General features: G+C 37.8%; 1 protein-coding gene across 4 annotated transcripts in view; it reads left to right on the top strand.

Moving 5' to 3' along the window:
• Window positions 1–18,264: 18,264 nt before the first annotated feature.
• The window catches only part of LOC104219919 (aladin), a 35,528-nt gene continuing 34,041 nt past the window's right edge, over window positions 18,265–19,751 (top strand). For 2 of the 4 annotated variants that reach the window (XM_009770687.2, XM_070156345.1), the window contains exons 1-2: window positions 18,265–18,424; window positions 18,572–18,627. In XM_009770687.2, coding sequence (XP_009768989.1) covers window positions 18,367–18,424; window positions 18,572–18,627 — 114 coding nt within the window. In that variant the 5' untranslated portion in view covers window positions 18,265–18,366. The remainder of the gene's footprint in view (window positions 18,425–18,571; window positions 18,628–19,751) is intronic. The other 2 variants (XM_009770688.2, XM_070156346.1) reach the window with 1 other exon arrangement.

The following is a 19,751-nucleotide window of genomic DNA, read 5'->3' as shown; positions in this document are numbered from 1 at the left end:
AAAATAAAGTTTAGGGGTAAACTTGGAAGTTCGGGCGTAAATCCACTTAACCTATAGAAGGTCCAGCTCGCCCAAGGGAAGATTATCAAGGTTTTTATAGCTTAGTTCAAGGCAAGGAGAGGCAAGAGGCAAAAAGGATAATTCAACATCGAGTTCTTCCTTTCTTCCTTTTGTGTTTTACCAATTGTGATGAATTTGATTATTGTTATGATGAACACTAGTATGAGTAGCTAAATATTTAGTCTATGGCTTTGATGGAACCTATTGAAGGATGAACTTCTTGTTATGTTAATATAGTTTGCCTGGTTTAATCTCTATTTGTTCAACTATGTTCTTGTTGTAGTTAATTGATATGATCCTCAATTAGTTGTGCCTATTTAGTGTGCATAACTAGGGAGAGAGTGCATATTTAGGTAATTGTTGAACACCACCACTCCCAAAGTATATGAGGGATCAATAACCGAGGGTTTAAAGGCGGGATTAGGGATAACGAAGCCTTGGGTGCATTCTAAAGTGAGCTGTAATAAACAAAGCCAGCTAGCGTAACTCGGGAGAGTGCGTCTAGTAAATTGTCGTGATTACTCGGGAGAGATTTACGGTAATAAGAGTGCTCGTGATTGATAGAGACGATTAGGCAATTCTATGTGAAACATTACCGGAAGGGATTCCATCAATAGAGGAAATCATAACCTTAGATCCTTCTCTTAACTGTTTACACCTTAATCATAGTTAGTCTTTATTTGAGTACTTACATTCAGTCTTAGTTAGTACAAACATCCTCAATTTTTATTCAGAACGTTTGGGAAGTTGACTACGTAGAATTAGATAAGTCTAACGAGAGTAATTGATAGGTTAATTCCTTGTGGGTTCGACTCTAGGCTAAATACTCAGATTATATTTGCAACGTCCGCTTAGTCCTTTTCATAAGGCATAGTTGGGCGTGATCATCGATATTACGTTCAGCAGTATTATATTACGACGATGTTGCACCCTGTAGTATTGTACGTTGAATTTGTCGTAAGAAAATTGACATCAATCCAAGGAAAAGATTATTTGGGGATTATAAGGATCATAAGTGATGAGTAAATTCGTGAAGGTAAGAGGGTAAGTAAAATCGAAGAAAATGAATTTTGCCAAAGTTTGGCATTTTGGGATAAAATACGGCCCGGGCTAAAATACCTGGTATTTATGGACTAGTGTCATACAAGGTACTACATGGTCATGATAGTAAGGTGTACAAGGTATGTTAAAATAGAGTAATATTTAATTAAGTTGAGATAACTTTTAAATTATAGGGGTAATTGATTAATTATCGGGTAACAAGGCATTACCCAGTTAACCAATAAGTGGATAGGAATTACACGTGGCAAGAAGCCACAATTCAAGAAATGACTAAGGATCTTATTTGCTTAGGTGGCTACCTAAGGACACTTGAAATTATATAGGAAAAGACTTAATTTTCAAGTCTTATCCATTTCATTCTTGGACAAAGACAAGAAACGTTTCTGACCAAACAACTAAAACAAATGCTTGGTTAATTCATTCCAAGTTTAGATGCTTCATTAAGCAAAAGCATTTCAAATTTTTAATGAAATTGCTTCTTGTAATTCCTTGTAAAAGGCCAACCAATCTGCATTTGGCTTTAAAAGCCAAGAACGGTGAAAACAAAAGCTTTTTAATTTCAAGCAAAAGCTTCAATTGAAGCAATTTTTGTCCAAATTTTGCCAAGATGTCAAGTGAGATTTCAAACCAAGAACATAGGAACATCTTTCCAAAACTTCAAGAATCAGAAACATTTTGCTTTTAAAATTTCAAACCAAGAATGTAGGAACAGAATCCACCAATTTTGTTCATCAAGTTCAAAGGAGCAGAAGCTTAAATCCAATTTTTTGGTTCAAAATTCAATCCACGAAGGTTTCTTTGGGGCGCTGACTAGCCCTGCTCAACTCCCTACACCCTTCTCTTGAGCGCTTTATTGAGCATTTCTCTTTCCTATCCCGTCCTTACGCTACGCTATACAACGGGATAATTATACAGAGTTGTTCCTACTCCAGGTATATTAAGGCTAAGCTCTTCCTTCATTTTGGCATGATCTCGTCATTATACAAGTTTGATAACGAGGCATAAATAAAAATTCATATCCCGAAATTTAGGTATATTTTGCTAGTCTGGAAAATTAAGTATATTTTCTTAGTTTTGTTAGTTACAATATTCTCCTTATTGGGACTTCATATTTAATTGAGTATTTCCTTCTTCCAGTCAAGAGAGCAGAGAATTTATATATACAGTATTAAAGTATTTCATTACCATCGAGCTATAATTGATGGGCAGGCCCCTATTGGGCAACCTCTGATTAGATGATAAGTTATATACTAAGCCTATTGTGGCCGAGCACTGATGAGTGAGCCCAGTTGGTCAAAATACACAGCCTAGTATGCCCGAGCGCATACGAGCAAGCCTACTATGACAAAGCAGTTTTATATATATATATATATATATACCGAGCCTTATAGGGCCGGACAACTATTTTACTTACTATATTGAGATAATTGAGTCAGCACCAGCAGGTAAGCATATCTTCAGATTTTCTTTGACTTCCAGCTACTTGCAGTTATTATATTATTAGTTCAGTTTCAGCTTTCAGTATATTGCCTTACATGCTTAGTACATTATTTCGTATTGACGTCCATTTTGCTTGGGGACACTGCGTTTCATCCCCACAGGTCCCGATGAACAAGTCGAGAGCCCTCCAAGTAGGCTATCAGCTCATCGGAAGTTGTTGGTGCGCTCCATTTGCTTCGGAATTGCTTGTTTAGTTAGTATGATTTAGACGTATATTGTTTGGTATGGCGGGACTCTATCCCGACTTTTATGATATTTATGTACTCTTAGAGGCTTGTAGACATATGTCGTGTACGTGAAAGATTGTACGGCCTTGTCGGGCTATGTTTTGAGTTTATAAATGATCATGTTGGCCTATTAGGGTCGTATGTCACGTGTATATGATGATGTAATAAAGAAGATACGTTACGTTGGTACTCGGTAAGTAAGGTACCGGGCGCCCAGTGTGGCCCATCGGTTTGGGTCGTGACATTTCTGGGCCCGGTATGGGCCTTAATAAAAGAGTCCACAAGCAATTCAAAGGAATCTATGGAATGCTCGGGTAACAACGAATACCACGTCAAGGCTCCTTTCGTGAGAGTCTCTTTGAATTTCTTCAGCAAAGCAAATTCAATCTCGTGGGGAGCTAAATCGTCCCTCTTCACCGCCGTTGTATAGGTGGTAATATGCTCCTAAGGATCTGAAGTTCCATCATACTTCGGCATGTCAGGCATTTTAAACTGCTTCGGGATTAATTCTGGTGTCGCACTTGGTTTATACGGCAACTGAGTATACTTCTTTGAGTCTAGCCCTTTCAACACCGGTGGTGCACCCGGGATTTGGTCCATGCGAGCGTTCACTTCCCTCATAAATCGTAAGAGTTCGCTCTTGAAGGGATTGTTCTCATTGTTGGGGACGGATCCGCTCCCCCAGCCCCATAGGAGCCAACCTCACCCCTCGGGGTGTTGTTGTGGACCCTATGCATTGTTTGATTCGCAAGAGCACCGGGAGGAACTTGACCTCGTCCATTTGCGTTATTAGAAGACCCCGACTATGCTTGCTTCAACTCCGTCATAACCTTATCCTGGCATGTGAGATGGCCTAGAATGACTGCTTGTTGCTCTTGCAGGACCTTTACCACTTCAACAACATGCTCCTCTTCATTATCATTAGGAGTCGCCTCCCGAAGATGTCGCGAGTACAACGTATCGTGGATCCGCGTAGCATCATTTCCTAAATTACGAGTGTCACTAACTGAATCCTCGTGATGAGGATGGTCTCCTTAGGCCTCGATATTGTGTGTGTTGTTAACACCATTATCTTCCTTTTGTGATTTTTTTCTAAGAATCAAAACACGTTAGTAAAAGAGGCAAGGATCAACTTAATTATATGTCCATCTATGCCCCACGGTGGGCACCAAACTGTTTACCCATAAAATGGTACAATTGAATTTATACGTGGTTTCTAGACAAGAAAATTAATTCGATCCTGAAATAATAAAAGAATTGGAGAAATACGCAATTCTTAGCCGTGGGATGAAGATGAAATAGCAGAAAAAGTAAATTCGGGAGCAAGGCTTCCAGGCACAACAATAATGAAATGAAAAAGTAAGAAGATAAAACTGTATAGAGTTTTGAATAGATTATAGCGTAGGTTTGCCAGAAAAAATTCGTGTCCTTTACAATAATAATAGAGCTCACTATTTATAGTTGCACCTAGGGAACAAGGTCTTAGGATCATGCCCTTCTTTAATGTCAATTATGAGGCACATTGAAGAATGCGTAACGATGAGCATAAATGACAAATTCTTTATAACGGGCAGTGTACTAAATGTTATAAAATATTCCCCATTAAATGCTACCGGGTCACAAGTAGTTATTGCATCTTTATGAGCGTCATTCTTTCCGGTGACAAATGGAACAATTGTCTTCGATTTTAACGATCCTCTACCTTCGGCTCCACATGTCACTCTCTTATGCAACCACTTAATATAGCATATTTTACCCTATACACTCTTATTTCATGGATTTTCTATAAGATTCAAATATAGCTATGAATGGTAAATTTGTTGAACGTATAGGTACGAATAGTAAATATAATGTAAATGTTTGGACAAAAGGAGTCGCTCAGATGTTCAGCACTCCCACCTACAACCCAGGATCGTGGGTTCGAGTCACCAAACAAAAGGGAATTAAAAAAAAAGTAAATGTTTGATGTGTGGCGTACCCCTTCTATCTTCCCATTGGCAAGGTTAAGAGCCCGTTTGGACATACAAAATTTTTCCATTTTTTTCAATTTTATTTTGAAAACAATGTTTGGTTATCCTATTCTTACCAATTTTTCCTTTTTAATTGAAAATCTATTTTCAAATTTGAAAAACTGATTCTCACCAGTTTTTCAATTGAAAATTGGAATTTGCTAGTTTTTAGTTTTATAAATTTACCCTATATTTCTAAATTTATAAAATGACCCCATCAGTTTTTCATCTTTTTCAAATACATCTTTGGCGATTGATGGTGGAACATCCGTCCTAGTTAATACTTGAACTCTGCCTATTGGAAGTTTGATTGTATGGTTATAAGAAATATGTGGCTATGCCTGTTTTTGCACATTCTCTGTGTGTTAGTAGAATTAAAAAATATGATATCGATTTTGCATCTTCCGTGTATTGCTGTAAAAGAGAATATGATAACAGTTAAACAATATCATTTTGATTGTTTATTTAAAGTAGGATAACGCCTACTAAGGTCTTATTTGTTTTTTAAAAAAATTAAGACGTCTGAATCTGAATACACATCTGAATATCAAGATGTGTATTAAGATTAAGACATCTGAATCTGAATACACATCTGAATATATTAAGATGTGTATTAAGATCTGAATAGAAATAATTAAGACTATTTGATTTTTAACATCTGAATGTATAAAACTTATTTTTATTTGAAAATTAATAAACATAAAATTCAAATGAAATACTAACTAATCTAATATTCTACCAATATATATAGTTTTTTAAAATATGATTGTTATTAGTGGTGATAGCTAATGGGTGAATGTCGACTAGAGACGATGGTTGGTGGTAATTTTGGTTGATGGTGGTGGTTCATGCTAGTAGCTAGTAGTGATTAGTAATGGTGGTGAATATGATTGAGGATGGTGGTAGTGGGTGGTGATAGTTAATAATGGCGGGTGATGGTAATAGTTGTGACTGATGAAGGTGGTGGGTGGGTGGTGGTAGGTTATAAGATGGGCAGTACCGGTTGTGATTGTTGATGGTGATGGGGTGGTCAGTTGTGGTAGTTGAGGTAGATAAGTGTTGATTGTGGGTAAGAATGATGGTGGCCGGAGTGGTGGGGATAGTGGGTGGAGTTGGTTGATAATGGTGGCAGCTATGATTGAGGATGATTGTGGCATGGTGGTGGGGGTGGTGTCGGTGGTTGAGTATGGTGGTGGCGGTGGTATGTCACACCCTAAAACCGAGGGGCATGACCAGCGCTCAACCGAGCAAACCCAACTGAGCAAGCCTATTAGGTTTCATTCTATCCAAAATTAATTTATGAATAACAAGGAGATGAACTCCATAAATCCTACTTTATGAGCATTACATTGACAATTTTTATCATTGTCTTTCATTAACAGTTCAACCATACCAACCAAATTATTACAATTAATAGATACGAAGGAAACATTCACCAAATAACAACATATCTAGCTCAAATTTTTAATACCCAACACCACCTACAATCTGTCTAAGGAGCCTCTAAATACAACTGAAGAGTAATATGAAATGCCGGCAACAAGGCTCCGGTTATACCTCAAAATATAAAGCACATGATAAACAACGATACAGGACCCCAAAATGAAGTGGGGCTCACCAAGTCAGCTAAAAGGGAGATGCGTCACTAGCTACAACCAACACTGCCTGCTATGGAACCACCTACATCCATATAAAGACGTAGCGCCCCCACCAAAAGGGACGTTAGTTCCATCGAATAGCACTAGTATGTATAACTAAACACCATCTCATTAGAAAATACAACCATACAAGAACAAAGAAGTCATAAGGATTCAACAAAAGCTTTAAACAATCACTACATCATCAAATAAAAGGAATCACATAGCTTTTACATAATTTCCATAGCTTTAGTTTGGGGCATTTAACACAGTTCATCGCCATTCACAATACCACCGCTTTCTTGAGCGGAGTCCGTTCACGACCCGATCGGCTAGGTTGCCTCATTTGAGACATGTACCTCAATCACAATCTCATTCTCACTTTCCGGAACTCAATATCAGCATAATACCACCATGTGTGCGGCATGACGTCTGATCACGGCCTGATCGGTTATGCCACCTTACCAAGGTGTTGTTCCTTTCTCATTAATCATCTCATTTCAATCTTTACTTCAAATATATCAATTCATAGGCACTTAGGGCCACAATTATCACATCATACTTGGCACTAGGCCACATTTCATAACTCACATTCCACATGACTTTCACTTTCAACATCAAGCTTGCAATTTAAGATAATGGGCACATACAAGAGCAATTCAAGTTATAAGCATAGAGGGAAATTCTCATGATTCGGTATAATAATCACAATTTAAATTTGACTTGAAATCTAGGCAATTTAGCATATAGTTCACATTCTCACATATCCCAAATTTACCAAGAATAACATATTAAACATATTGAGACACATATTTCACATATATTCTTGCAATACCAAATCCTTTGAAATAACAAATACTACATAAATCAGATTCAGGACTTACAACATATGCGGGGATATCATGGGAGCTCCATTTCTAACAAGAGGGGTTTTTAGCCATACATAACTCAAAGAGCTTTTTCTTAAGTTTCTACAATCCATCGACACCTCTAGCAATAATAATATGAGGACATAGCGGGAATCGATTAATAATTAAGAAGATTACCCATGGTGTAACTCTCTTAGGAATTTCATCAAACACCTAACATGTGAAGTAGTCTACAAGGTCTGAAAATGGAAATTCCTTCCTCCCTCAACCAATTTTAACAAGAACTACCCAAATTAGTTCTTTAATATCACATACTACAACTTAGTCCCACATGCATGGCCTATTTCTAATCCTGCAACATATTCGAACCCTTAACCTCTTACATGAAATTTTGGAAGAAGGACTTACCCGGATGGAGGACAATCAAGTGGTTATCTTCTTTAATTCTTGAAAACTAGAGCAAGATTTGGGTGATTATGAAGCTAGGCTCCTTCTCTGTCCTTATATCTCTATATGCTCTCAACTCTCTCTAAAATCAGTAGAAAATGACCCCAAATGAAGCCCAAAAGCCTATATATTAAAATGGGGTCGGGTTATAAAAATAAGAAAAATAAGCCTCCGAAATCGGGTCTGCGGTCGCATAATGGACCGTAAAATTGTGGGTCGCAAAATGCATAGCAGAACTAGTGTGCAAAATTGGGCTACACTAGTCCAGTTTGCGACCAGATTTGCGATCGCAGATCAATTATGCGGACAGCATAATGGTTTTGCGATCGCAGAACTGACACATGATCGCATTTTTCAGCCTTTGGTAATTTGAATATAACTTTGTATAGGAATGCCCAAATGACGAACAGTTTGAAGCGTTGGAAACTAGACTAGAAGACCTCTCATATAATAGGGTTTTCATACCTTATATATATATATATTTAGATATGCTCGTTCAAAGTGTGGACTTGTGCAAACGCATTTGGAATTTTAGCCCATTATGAAATTTTCGATTTGACTTAGACTTAGGCCCCTCCTTGGACCCCACATTACTTATTATACGACCTATACACTTATTTACCAAATCCAATTGATGCCCATCATGTTAATAGCACATAAAATATTATAGTTAGCTTACCTGGCACCACGAAATCCTAAATTACTTAGCGAAATTTTTCGGGGCCTTATATTCTCCCCCGCTTAGGATCATTCGTCCTCGAATGAGGGATAGAGTCCTCCCTAAATGCTTAACATAATATATCTCTTTTCTCACCTACCTCAAGTGCCTAAATTTTGACTAACTCCTAAATTTTTCAGAAATTTCGATAGCATCTCCTTTGTAACTAGGCCTATCCACCTTCTAGAGAACTATCAAAACATCCTAACAACTCATCCACAACTCGACAAAGCATCACAATGTATATTTCCATAACACTAATCTTACCATACAAGCGCTACATTATCATAATGATACTTGAATATGGATAGCACATTTTTAAATCATAACACCTATAAGGTACCTTTCAAGTCGAAACTCATTGTTACACAATCAAGCGAAAATATTTTCTTTCCACGACACTTTCGGCCTTCAAGGTGGCCTCCTCGACTTACAGGCTTTACCATAACACATTCACGAAAACAATCCCAACCTCCAAACTTATCTAATAAGGATGACAACTAGATACCTTGCATCAACTAACTATCCATTAACTTCACCTTCAATAGTTTCCACCGGGATGATACACAAAGGTTCTCCAACTACCTTCTTAGACATAGACATGTGAAAATACAAAATATATGTGGAACAACTATGGGGAAACTTCGTACTTCTAGTGCGGTCTAATGTAGCACACACTTATGCAACCTTCATTATCAAATCACATAACATCTTCATGGGAAAATATTCCTAACAACCTGTTCGCCCTCCTAAATTCTAAATCTTTACGCGAACACCCACACTAAGCCTTTGATGACCTTCAATGATTACACCAAGATGTGTTATCCTGAACTGACCATAAAAATTACCTATCGAATATATGTGATCACACGAGGGTGCTTCCTCTTTGACATGTTTGAACCTTCAATACCCAATAGATTTAATACAATAAGGAGCAACGGAGTTCAAGATCCGGCTGGAATTATTCAAGAACCTATTAATGTACGGAGTAGAGTATTTCATGAGGTTATATACTAAGAGACATAAAGATTACTATTAATAATATGGACATGGTTAATCATTGTGACGAAATCAATTATTAGACAAATGAGGCATATGGGTAACTCGCACATTGGCAATAGGAACCATTAAGGAGGAATATTCAAGTACGTGACCCATTAGTCTCCTGGAGTGTAGGGAAAGTCAGTTAATCAAGAATAAGAATACTCTAGCACCTTGAATGCGGTATAGGTTTCAAAATACATGAAGTTGAATTACACTCTTAACATTAACTGACACAAGGAATCTATGCCACAAGCCCATGAGGATGAGAAGAAGTTGAACACTTATGAGATTATCATATTTCAAAAAGCTTAACCCTTCCTGATAATTGACCCTATATGAGAGAACTAAAGATACGACAACTTGTCTTCCAAATCAATATGCTCATGATATGTGCAAAAATTTGAAGGCATCTAATCTCAACCTTTCACGAGTGAAACTACAAAGCTAGGACATCCTACCATAGGGGTGAAATCATGTATTGGTTAGAGGGGTTCTAATGGTTGACGTAACGCTCCGGGAAGAAAGACAATTAAAACTCCTATCCTCCTTAAGGAGGTGGAATGCCAGGGGTAGCAAAATTTCCTTCACATGACAATGACGTTGTCAATAATCCTAGAAGCTGAGTGAGTAGAAGGCCATGTAACCCATCCAATCCGACCCATTTAAGACTTTTGAAAAGGGGACACACTTTGGTTTGAAATCATGGCAATACAAGCTTTATTTTAGGGGAAATCATTACTTTTGGAGCCCATGAGACAAGCCCACGTAGTCCTAGAAAATTGTTAACAATGGCGAGAAAGTACTTAAAACCATTATGAGTTGGTATAGAACAAGGCCTCAAATTGCCCACATGGATAAGTTTGAAGTAATGAGACGTCATAATGTATTTATCGGGGAAAAGTAACCTAGGTTATCTAGTCACAGCGACAAGCAAAGTAGATAAATGAAAAGAAAGTGAGAGAGCCTATGGAAGTAACCTTTACATTGTAACCACTAGGAAGGGTGGTAATATAAAGGGATTACGAGAAGCTAAATTTCTGAAAGAAGATCTCTGTATGAAGTCACGTGATGTATAGCTCCAGAGTTCAAAAATCCAATTATGTTTAGCAAGTCTACTTCATAATGAAGCACTACAACATACTTCTACACAATCAGCTATTACAAGCCACATTGGAAGATGCTATAAGACTTGACTGAGAGAAAGGCTTTGACATATGAATGTGTTACTAGGTGTATTGCTCCTTGGTCAACCCAAAACCAAAAGGCGAGAGTTATAATGATAAGCATATCATTGGATTAGCACATGTGTAGGTAATCCATTATCGAAAGGAGATCATTCAATCTCAGCAATTGAGGCATATTATCAACCCTTGATGAACTTGAAGTGAGGTGGGGGACCCAATGAGATAGTATAAAATAGCCATAGAAGGTTTGCAGATAATCATAATGAGTTCTCTATGGATTTTGACTTGAGAAATACCCCATATGCTAATGAAAGACAAAAAACAGAAGAAACAGGCGTTGTGCTATGATAACCCCCAAAGGTGCGCTTGGTCTTGACGGAGAGCCTAGTAAGGGTCCTTACGAGAAAGGAAGTGTGTGAGTTTTAAAATGAAATTCTACGTTCTAAGGCCTTAAAAACCTCTCTTAGTATCACCTCGATTTGCGTGCACAGTCTGGACGCGTAGCCGAAAAGCCTATATGTAAAAAATCTATGAAAATGATAAATTTTGACTATAAAATGAATTAATTTGACTTTGGTCAACGTTTTGGGTAAATAGACTCGGACCATGATTTGACGATTCCGGAGGGTCCGTAGGAAAATATGGGACTTGGGCGTATGCCCGGAATTGAATTCTGAGGTCCCAAGCCCGAGAAATGAATTTTTGAAGAAAATTGTTTTCTAAAATTGTTTATAAGGTTTTGAAATTAATTTTGATTAGAACATGTTGGTATCAGGCCCGTATTTTGGTTCTGGCGTCTGGTACAGGTTTTATATATGATTTAAGATAATTCTGTGAAGTTTGGTAAAAACGGAATCCGTTTGACGTGATTCGGACCTTAAATGCAAATTTGATGTTTAAATAAGTTTTAAGAAATTTCATTGATCTTGAGGTTTAGTTCGATGTTTATGATGTTATTTTGGTGATTTGAGTACACGAATAAGTCCGTAGGATGTTTTTGCGGTTGTGTGTATATTTGGTTTGGAGCCCCGAGAGCTCGGGTGAGTTATGGATAGGCCACGGGATGCATTTTAAACTAAGAAAATTGCTGGTGTGTTTCAGACCTCCAGGCTTCGCATGCGAATCCAGTCTCGCAAATGCGAACCATGCATCGCAAATGCGAGAGGTGGCCTGGGCAGCTTTCTTCGCAAATGCGACACCTGTTTAGATCCTCTATGTTCGCAAATGCGAGTCCCCCAGTCGCAAATGCGACTTCGCAATTTCGACTCCTTCTTCGCATTTCTCAACCCTTCAGAGGTCGGGGTTCGCAATTGCGAACCCCTGTTCTCAATTCCCATACTTGCAACCTGCAACTTTTATACTTAGTCAATTTTAAACCCATTTTTCATATCCTCTCAAAACATAAACACATTAGGGCGATTTTTCAAAGACTTCTTCTTCTCTAAATCAATTGTAAGTCGTTTTTCACTAGTTTTCTTCAATTATTAACATCCTTTAACATGATTTCAACTTCAAATTAATGATTTTTATGGGGGAAATTGGGTGTTTCGGGTAGAACCTAGGTTTTTCAAAAATTGGGAATTTGGACCTTGATTAGAGGTCCGATTTCAAAACAAATTATATATTTGGGTTGTGGGGAAATGGGTAATCGGATTTTGGTTCGAACCTCGGATTTTGACCATGTGGTCCCGGGGGCGATTTTTGACATTTTGGGCAAAACTTTAGAAAACTCATTTTTATGCATTCAAATTGATTCATTTGGCGTTTATTGATGTAATTAAGTAACTTCTGACTAGATACGAGCGAATTGGTGGTGGAATCAAGGGGTAAAGCTATAATTGAATCGTGAATTGCGTTCGTGGCATCGAGGTAAGTGTTTGTTCTAACCTTAGCTTGAGGGATTATGAGTCGAGTCTTATTTGCTATGTAGTAGTTGTTGAGTACGACGTATAGGCATGGTGACGAGTATCTATATGTTGGTATCTAGCATGCACGTGAGTCTTTATATTGTGATTATCATGGCTTCGTTGTATCTTTCATGGCTTAGTGGAAACTTCTATTTGTTGTATAAAGTTTGTGGAAGGAATTGTGATCTATGAACATTGAGGAGCGTTGGCTCAAGCTATATTACGAATTGTGAAAGTATAAGAGTTGATTGAACCCTTTGGAGCATTGGCTCAAGTGGTAAAGTGAGTTGTGAAGTAAAAGTAAAAAAAGAGAGAAAGAAGTCATTAAATTATTCCCTTGCTGGGATATTGTTGCTTTATTGGTTATCTCCCTTACCAGGATGTTGATATTATTGATGTTGTTCCCTTGCCGGGATTTAATTATTGACCTGCTATTCCCTTGCCGGGATTCCTATTATAATTTTATTTATTCCCTTGCCCCATTGATTGTGATTGTTGTTTGGGTGAGTAAGAGTGTTAAAGCACTAAGGGTGATGCCGTGTATTATTTGTTTTGTGAGGAAAGAGTGTAAAGCGTGAAGGGTGATATCGTGTATGATAGTGAGGAAAGAGTGTAAAGTACGAAGGGTGATGTCGTGCCGCACGATGTACCATTCCGTGTCGATTTTATTGATTATATGGTGAGGAAAGAGAGTAAAAGCACGAAGGGTGATGCCGTGCATATTTTTATTATATAATTGCTTTGGTGAGGACGAGAGTAAAAGTACGAAGGGTGATGCCGTGCATTTATTGATTCTGATTCTTTGTTGATATCCGAGTTATGTTGTTTCTTGTGTTTACTTGAAGTCTTTCTATTCGGAACTGTTATATCCCCCACAACATGCTCCCCCTCCCATATTGACTGGTTATTTCTGTATTTCTTTTCGCTGTATATATATTTGAACTGCACAAGTTTATTTGGTAGTTTGGTCCTAGCCTCGTCACTACATCGTCGAGGTTAGGCTAGACACTTACCAACACATGGGGTCGGTTGTGCTGATACTACACTCTGCACTATGTGCAGATCCTCGAGCAGCTTTTGGACCGTAGTGTAGAGGCTACCTTCATTCCGCGCGGAGATCCAAGGTAGACCTGCAGGCATCCGCTGGCCCTGACATCTCCCTCTATCCCTATTTTCCTGTTTCGTTTTCCTTATATTCAGAAATAATGTATTATTATTTCTTCAGACTTTGTATATAGTAAATCTTAGACCGTCTGTGACACCAGATTTTGGGTGGTTAAGACTTAAGTATTTGTAATAGATGCAATTTTCAGATATTTAATTGTTATCTTTCGCTTAATTATTTAAAGTTCCGTTGTTTTCATGTTATCGCCTTATATTTGTTAAAAAGAAGTAATTGGATAATGAAGTAAGCAGTTAAGGATTGGTTTGCCTAGCTCTCATTAGTAGACGCCATCACGACTCTTGAGAGTGGGAAATCCGGGTCGTTATAAAGTGTTACAATGGCACATAGAAGGAGATGTTCTCTCATGGTTATCAAACAAGTGTGGGGAAACTAGCACAATGAATTCACTAACTAAGGAACACAATCATCACACGTTGTGGAGGTGTAAAGAGAAAATAAACATTTGTTATGAGCTGGACATGCTTCTGTTATATTAACTCCCAACTGCAATACACGACCACGCCACGGGCAACCACGATACTAGGAACAAAGTGATCTACTTACTGCGGGATGTCCCAAGTGGACACGAAAGTTATGCTAAGATGGCGACACAAGATATTCCTATGACGGGGATGTGAGGATCTCAATTTTCAGAGAGACTTTATGCACATGGTGACAATTTCGATTGACATGCACTCATGTGATAGGTGTTAAGGTATACGCTTATGTTACTAGACATTGAGAAGCTTTCATGATGATACTCGCAAGAGCTTATAGTGATTGTTCAAACCATATAAGCCATATACACAAGTGAGTAAAAGAGTGACTCGAGAAGGATCGCAACACTAGGATGCTTTACATGGAACTTGACACCACATAGGTAAACTTTACAATGGTGCATGCATAGGCACAAATGAGCAGACGTTGTCCATAAAAAAAGATTTTGTAACAAATTCATCGGATGTAGTCCCCTGTTGAGAATTTAGGAAAGAAAGTGGGAAGTATTATTCCTAGAGTTATAACTCCATTCAAGGGTGTATTTATAGAACTTAATTCTACAAGAGAATGTAAATAAGAGAATTTGTGATAGAGTGGATTCACGAACAATACATATCCTTCAAGGAGTAGGTACACACAAGTTTTTGTGACTCACATCTTATTAAGACCATGTTTATGAGGACTCTTCAATATGGATGTAGACATACAATGAGTAAAATTTTTGTTGTTCATAATGATGTACTAGGGAGTGACTTACTTGGTGACTTTAGGTTGATAGGGCAATAACTTAATCGATGCCCCTCGACTCTACATCCCTAACGCACGTTGGTAACATACTAATATACTACATTATCTGGTGGTGCAGTGATATTAATAGGAACAAGGGTATTCCCCTTAGCAACAAGTTCTACCAATCCCTCCATGGCTCGATACATTCTCCTAACAAACGCTTGGGCAATCTTCCTCAGATTTAATGGTGTGGTCATTCCCTCCTTAATGCTTCAAACTCGTGGATTATGGTATCGAGATTACGCATCTGGAGAATAAGACATAACGAGGAAATCAGCTCCCTATCTTGGGTTCTACCGCACGATCTGGAGTATCAAAGAAGGGTGAAATTCCTAAATGTCTGAATAGCCTCAAACTTATAGATGTGGTCGACAACACACTGATAAGAAGGACTCTACTAGACACGACTTCGAGACATTCTAGGACACTTTAAAATCTTAGGCTCTGATACCAAGTTTGTCATACCCCAAAACCGAGGGGCGCGACCGACGCTCAACCAAGCAAGCCCGACTTAGCAAGCTTATTAAGTTTCATTCTACCCAAAATTAATTTATGAATAACAAGGAGATAAACTCTATAAATCCTACTTTATGAGCATTACATTGACAATTGTTGTCTTTGTCTTTCATTAACAGTTCAACCATACCAACCAAATTATTACAATTAATAGATACAAAAGTAACATTCTGCCAAATAACAACATATCTAGTTCAAATTTTTAATACCCGACACCACCCACAATCTGTCTACGGAGCCTCTAAATACAATTGAAGAGTAATATAGAAATGCCGGCAACAAGGCTCCGGCTATACCTCAAAGTACAAAGTACATGATAAACAACGATACATGACCCCGAAATGAAGTGGGGCTCACCAAGTCAGCTGAAAGGGAGATGCGTCACTAGTTGCGACCAACACTATCTGCTATGGAACCACCTACATCCATTTAAAGACGTAGCGCCCCCGGCAAAAGAGACATTAGTACCATCGAATAGCACTAGTATGTATAACTAAACACTATCTCATTAGAAAGAACAACCATACAAGAACAAAGAAATCATAAGGATTCAATAAAAGCTTTAAACAATCACTACATCATCAAATAAAAGGAATCACATAACTTTCACATAATTGCCATAGCTTTAGTTTGGGGCATTTAATACAGTTCATCATTATTCACAATACCACTACTTTCTTGAGCGGAGTTCACGACCCGATAGGCTAGTTTGCCTCATTTGAGACATGTACCTCAATCACAATCTCATTCTCACTTTCCGAAATTCAATATCAGCACAATACCACCATGTGTGCGGCATAGCATCCGATCACGGCCTGATCGGCTAGGCCGCCTTACCAAGGCATTGTTCCTTTCTCATTAATCGTCTCATTTCAATCTTTACTTCGCATATATCAATTCATAGGCACTTAGGGCCATAATTATCACATCATACTTGGCACTAGGTCACATTTCATAACTCACATTCCACATCACCTTCACTTTCAACATCAAGCTTGCAATTTAAGATAATGGGCACATACAAGAGCAATTCAAGTTATAAGCATAGAGAGGAATTCTCATGATTCGGTATGATAATCACAATTTAAACTTGACTTGAAATCTAGGCAATTTAGCATATAATTCACATTCTTCACATATCCCCAATTTACCAAGAATAGCATATTGAACACATTGAGACACACCTTTCACATATATTCTTGCAACACTAAATCCTTTGAAATAACAAATACTACATAAATCAGATTCCGGACTTACAACATATGCGGGGACACCATGTGAGCTCAATTTCTAAGAAGAGAGGGTTTTAGCCATACATACCTCAAAGAGCTTTTCCTTAAGTTTCTACAATCCACCGGCACCTCTAGCAATAACAATCTATAAAGAGATAGCGGGAATCGATCAATAATTAGGAAGATTACCCATGGTGTGACTCTCTTAGGAATTTCATCAAATACCTAACATGTGAAGTAGTCTACAAGGTCTGAAAATGGAAATTCTTTTTTCCCTCAACCAAATTTAACAGGAACTAACCAAATTAGTTCTTTAATATCACATACTACAATTTAGTCCCACATGCATGACCTATTTCTAATCCCCGCAACATATTTGAACCCTTAACCTCTTACATAAAATCTTGGAAGAAGAACTTACCCGGATGAAGGACAATCAAGTGGTTATCTTCCTTGATTCTTGAAAACTTGAGCAATATTTGGGTGATTATGAAGCTAGGCTCCTTCTCTCTCTCTCTATATGCTCTTAACTCTCTCTAAAATCAGTAGAAAATTACCCCAAATAAAGCCCCAAAGCCTATATATTAAAATGGGGTCGAGTTATAAAAATAGAAAAAAATAAGCCCCCGAAATCGGGTCTGCGGTCGCATAATGGACCGCAAAACAAGAATGTGGGTCGCAAAATTCATCGCGGAACTGGTGCCCAAAACTGGGCTACACTGGTCCAGTTTGCGACCAGATTTGTGATCGCAGATCAATTATGCGGACCCCATAATGGTTTTGCGATCGCAGAACTGACACATGATCACATTTTTCCAGCCTTTGGTAATTTGATCATAACTTTGTGTAGGAAGTCCAAATGACGAACGGTTTGAAGCGTTGGAAACTAGACTTGAAGACCTTTCATATGATATGTTGTTCATCACATAAAACCTTATATATATATATATTTAGATATGCTCGTTCAAAGTGTGTACTTGTGCAAACTCATTTGGAATTTTAGCCTATTATGAAATTTTCCGATTTGACTTAGACTTAGGCCCCTCCTTGGACCCCACATTACTTATTATACGACTTATACACTTATTTACCCAATCCAATTGAAGCCCATCATGTTAATAGCACATAAAATATTATAATTAGCCTACCTGGCACCACGAAATCCTAAATTACTTAGCGAAATTTTCCAGGGCCTTACATGGTGGCACGATGGTAGTTGATAATGGTAGGCGGTGACAGAAATTAATAATGAATATGTGATAGCATCTTAATGAAATTAAGTCGCTGTTATAGATTTTAATCATAAGACTCATTAAGTGGTTATTAAGTAAAAAAACAAATGCACTTAATGTATAATATTTGAACAATTAATAAGATTTGAATAATTAAGATTTAAAATTGCATCAAGCGTAAACAAATGATAACGCTAGCGGAAAAGGGAATATACCACAAAACAGAAACCATAACCCTATTTCTCTCTGTCCCTCTCCCAATAAAGAAAAATGCCGTCATTTCCTCGAGCAGGTTCAGTTACCATCTGCGAGATCAACCGAGACCTCAGTATGGAACCCCTTTCACGTTCGGTTATTTGGCTTGTTTTTCCTATTTATTTCAAACAAACATACATGGCCCAATTGCTCTATTTTGCTTTAGAAATTCAATGGTTCTTCAACTTTGCATTTGAGTTTGCTTTTGATTAAATTTCAGTCACTGCGGATGAACTCTCTGATGATGGAGCTAAGGAAACCTACGGCAAGGTTCTGGTAAGTTCTTGAACTTGTAAAAGAATATTGTTAAAAATTCATCCAATTAGGGTTGGTTTTCAGTTCTTTTTTTCTTTGGGTTTTGTTTATTTTCCGTAGAATTGGTATTGGACTGATTTCCTGCTATTGTTTATGCCAGACAGTGCTTATTCTCTCTATTTGGTGGTGCTCATATTATGAGTATATTCCTATAGTTGGTACAAGAAATAGTTGTGAAGTGGTGCAGATACTGAATTTCAGAGGAAAAAGAAGCTAACTAAGTCTCTCAGTTAAAGCTAAGAAGAGAAGAAAACTAGGGCAACAATAAGATACTTTCCTCGCATAGGTAGTGGAGGGACTAAAACTAAAAGAAAACTGAGAAGCTAAAATGTAAACAACATAAGTAATTAGACTAATGTGGAATAAAAAGAACTATGGTGTATTTAATAATATCATCAACTTCACAATATTAGCATCTTCCAAACTTGTAGCAGTAGCATATCTGTCAGATCCCTCCCCTTAAAATAACCCTTGTCCTCAAGGGTGGTAATTCCACCAGAATCAAATGGAAATTTTGACGAATCATAAAAAACTGGAAGACTTTGATCCTTAGCTGCAATAGACCACAACAGTCCTTCAAAAGGCACTAGTGGCAAGTTGGCAAAATTGTGTTTAATTCCTCTTCAGCAATGTTTCAATACCAGCTGGAGTACAAGATTTCTCATAATTTTGACATGCTTCAGCAACGAGAGAAGCAACCTCAACGTCTTGGTACTAGCGTTATCAATTTTAATTTCAGTGTTATTGTCATGAAACAGCTCAGCAAGATTACCTATAACTTCAGTATTGATCAAAACAATTGTAGGCTGGTGCTTTTGATAGTGATGAAGTCCAAGAAACTGAAATTTCATATTCTCAGGCTACGATGAAATGCACCTCCATTCCCACAGTTCCTACTTGTTCAAGAGCGTTTGCTGCTTCTCAAACAGCTGCAGCTTCTCCCATGTCAAACTTCATTAGCTCATGCAAACAACCAGGTCCAATCTTGATTTTATATCCACCATTGTCAAAAACTAATCCCTTTCCAACCATTAATACTCTTCCTTCGCATTAGCTTGTACCTCTGAATGTGTTAACTGAACATT

The sequence above is a fragment of the Nicotiana sylvestris genome, chromosome 9, assembly GCF_000393655.2.
Source record: "Nicotiana sylvestris chromosome 9, ASM39365v2, whole genome shotgun sequence".
NCBI classification, from domain to species: domain Eukaryota; kingdom Viridiplantae; phylum Streptophyta; class Magnoliopsida; order Solanales; family Solanaceae; genus Nicotiana; species Nicotiana sylvestris.
The sequence above is the reverse complement of the archived record's forward strand: the minus strand, read 5'-3'. Positions and strand labels throughout refer to the sequence as shown.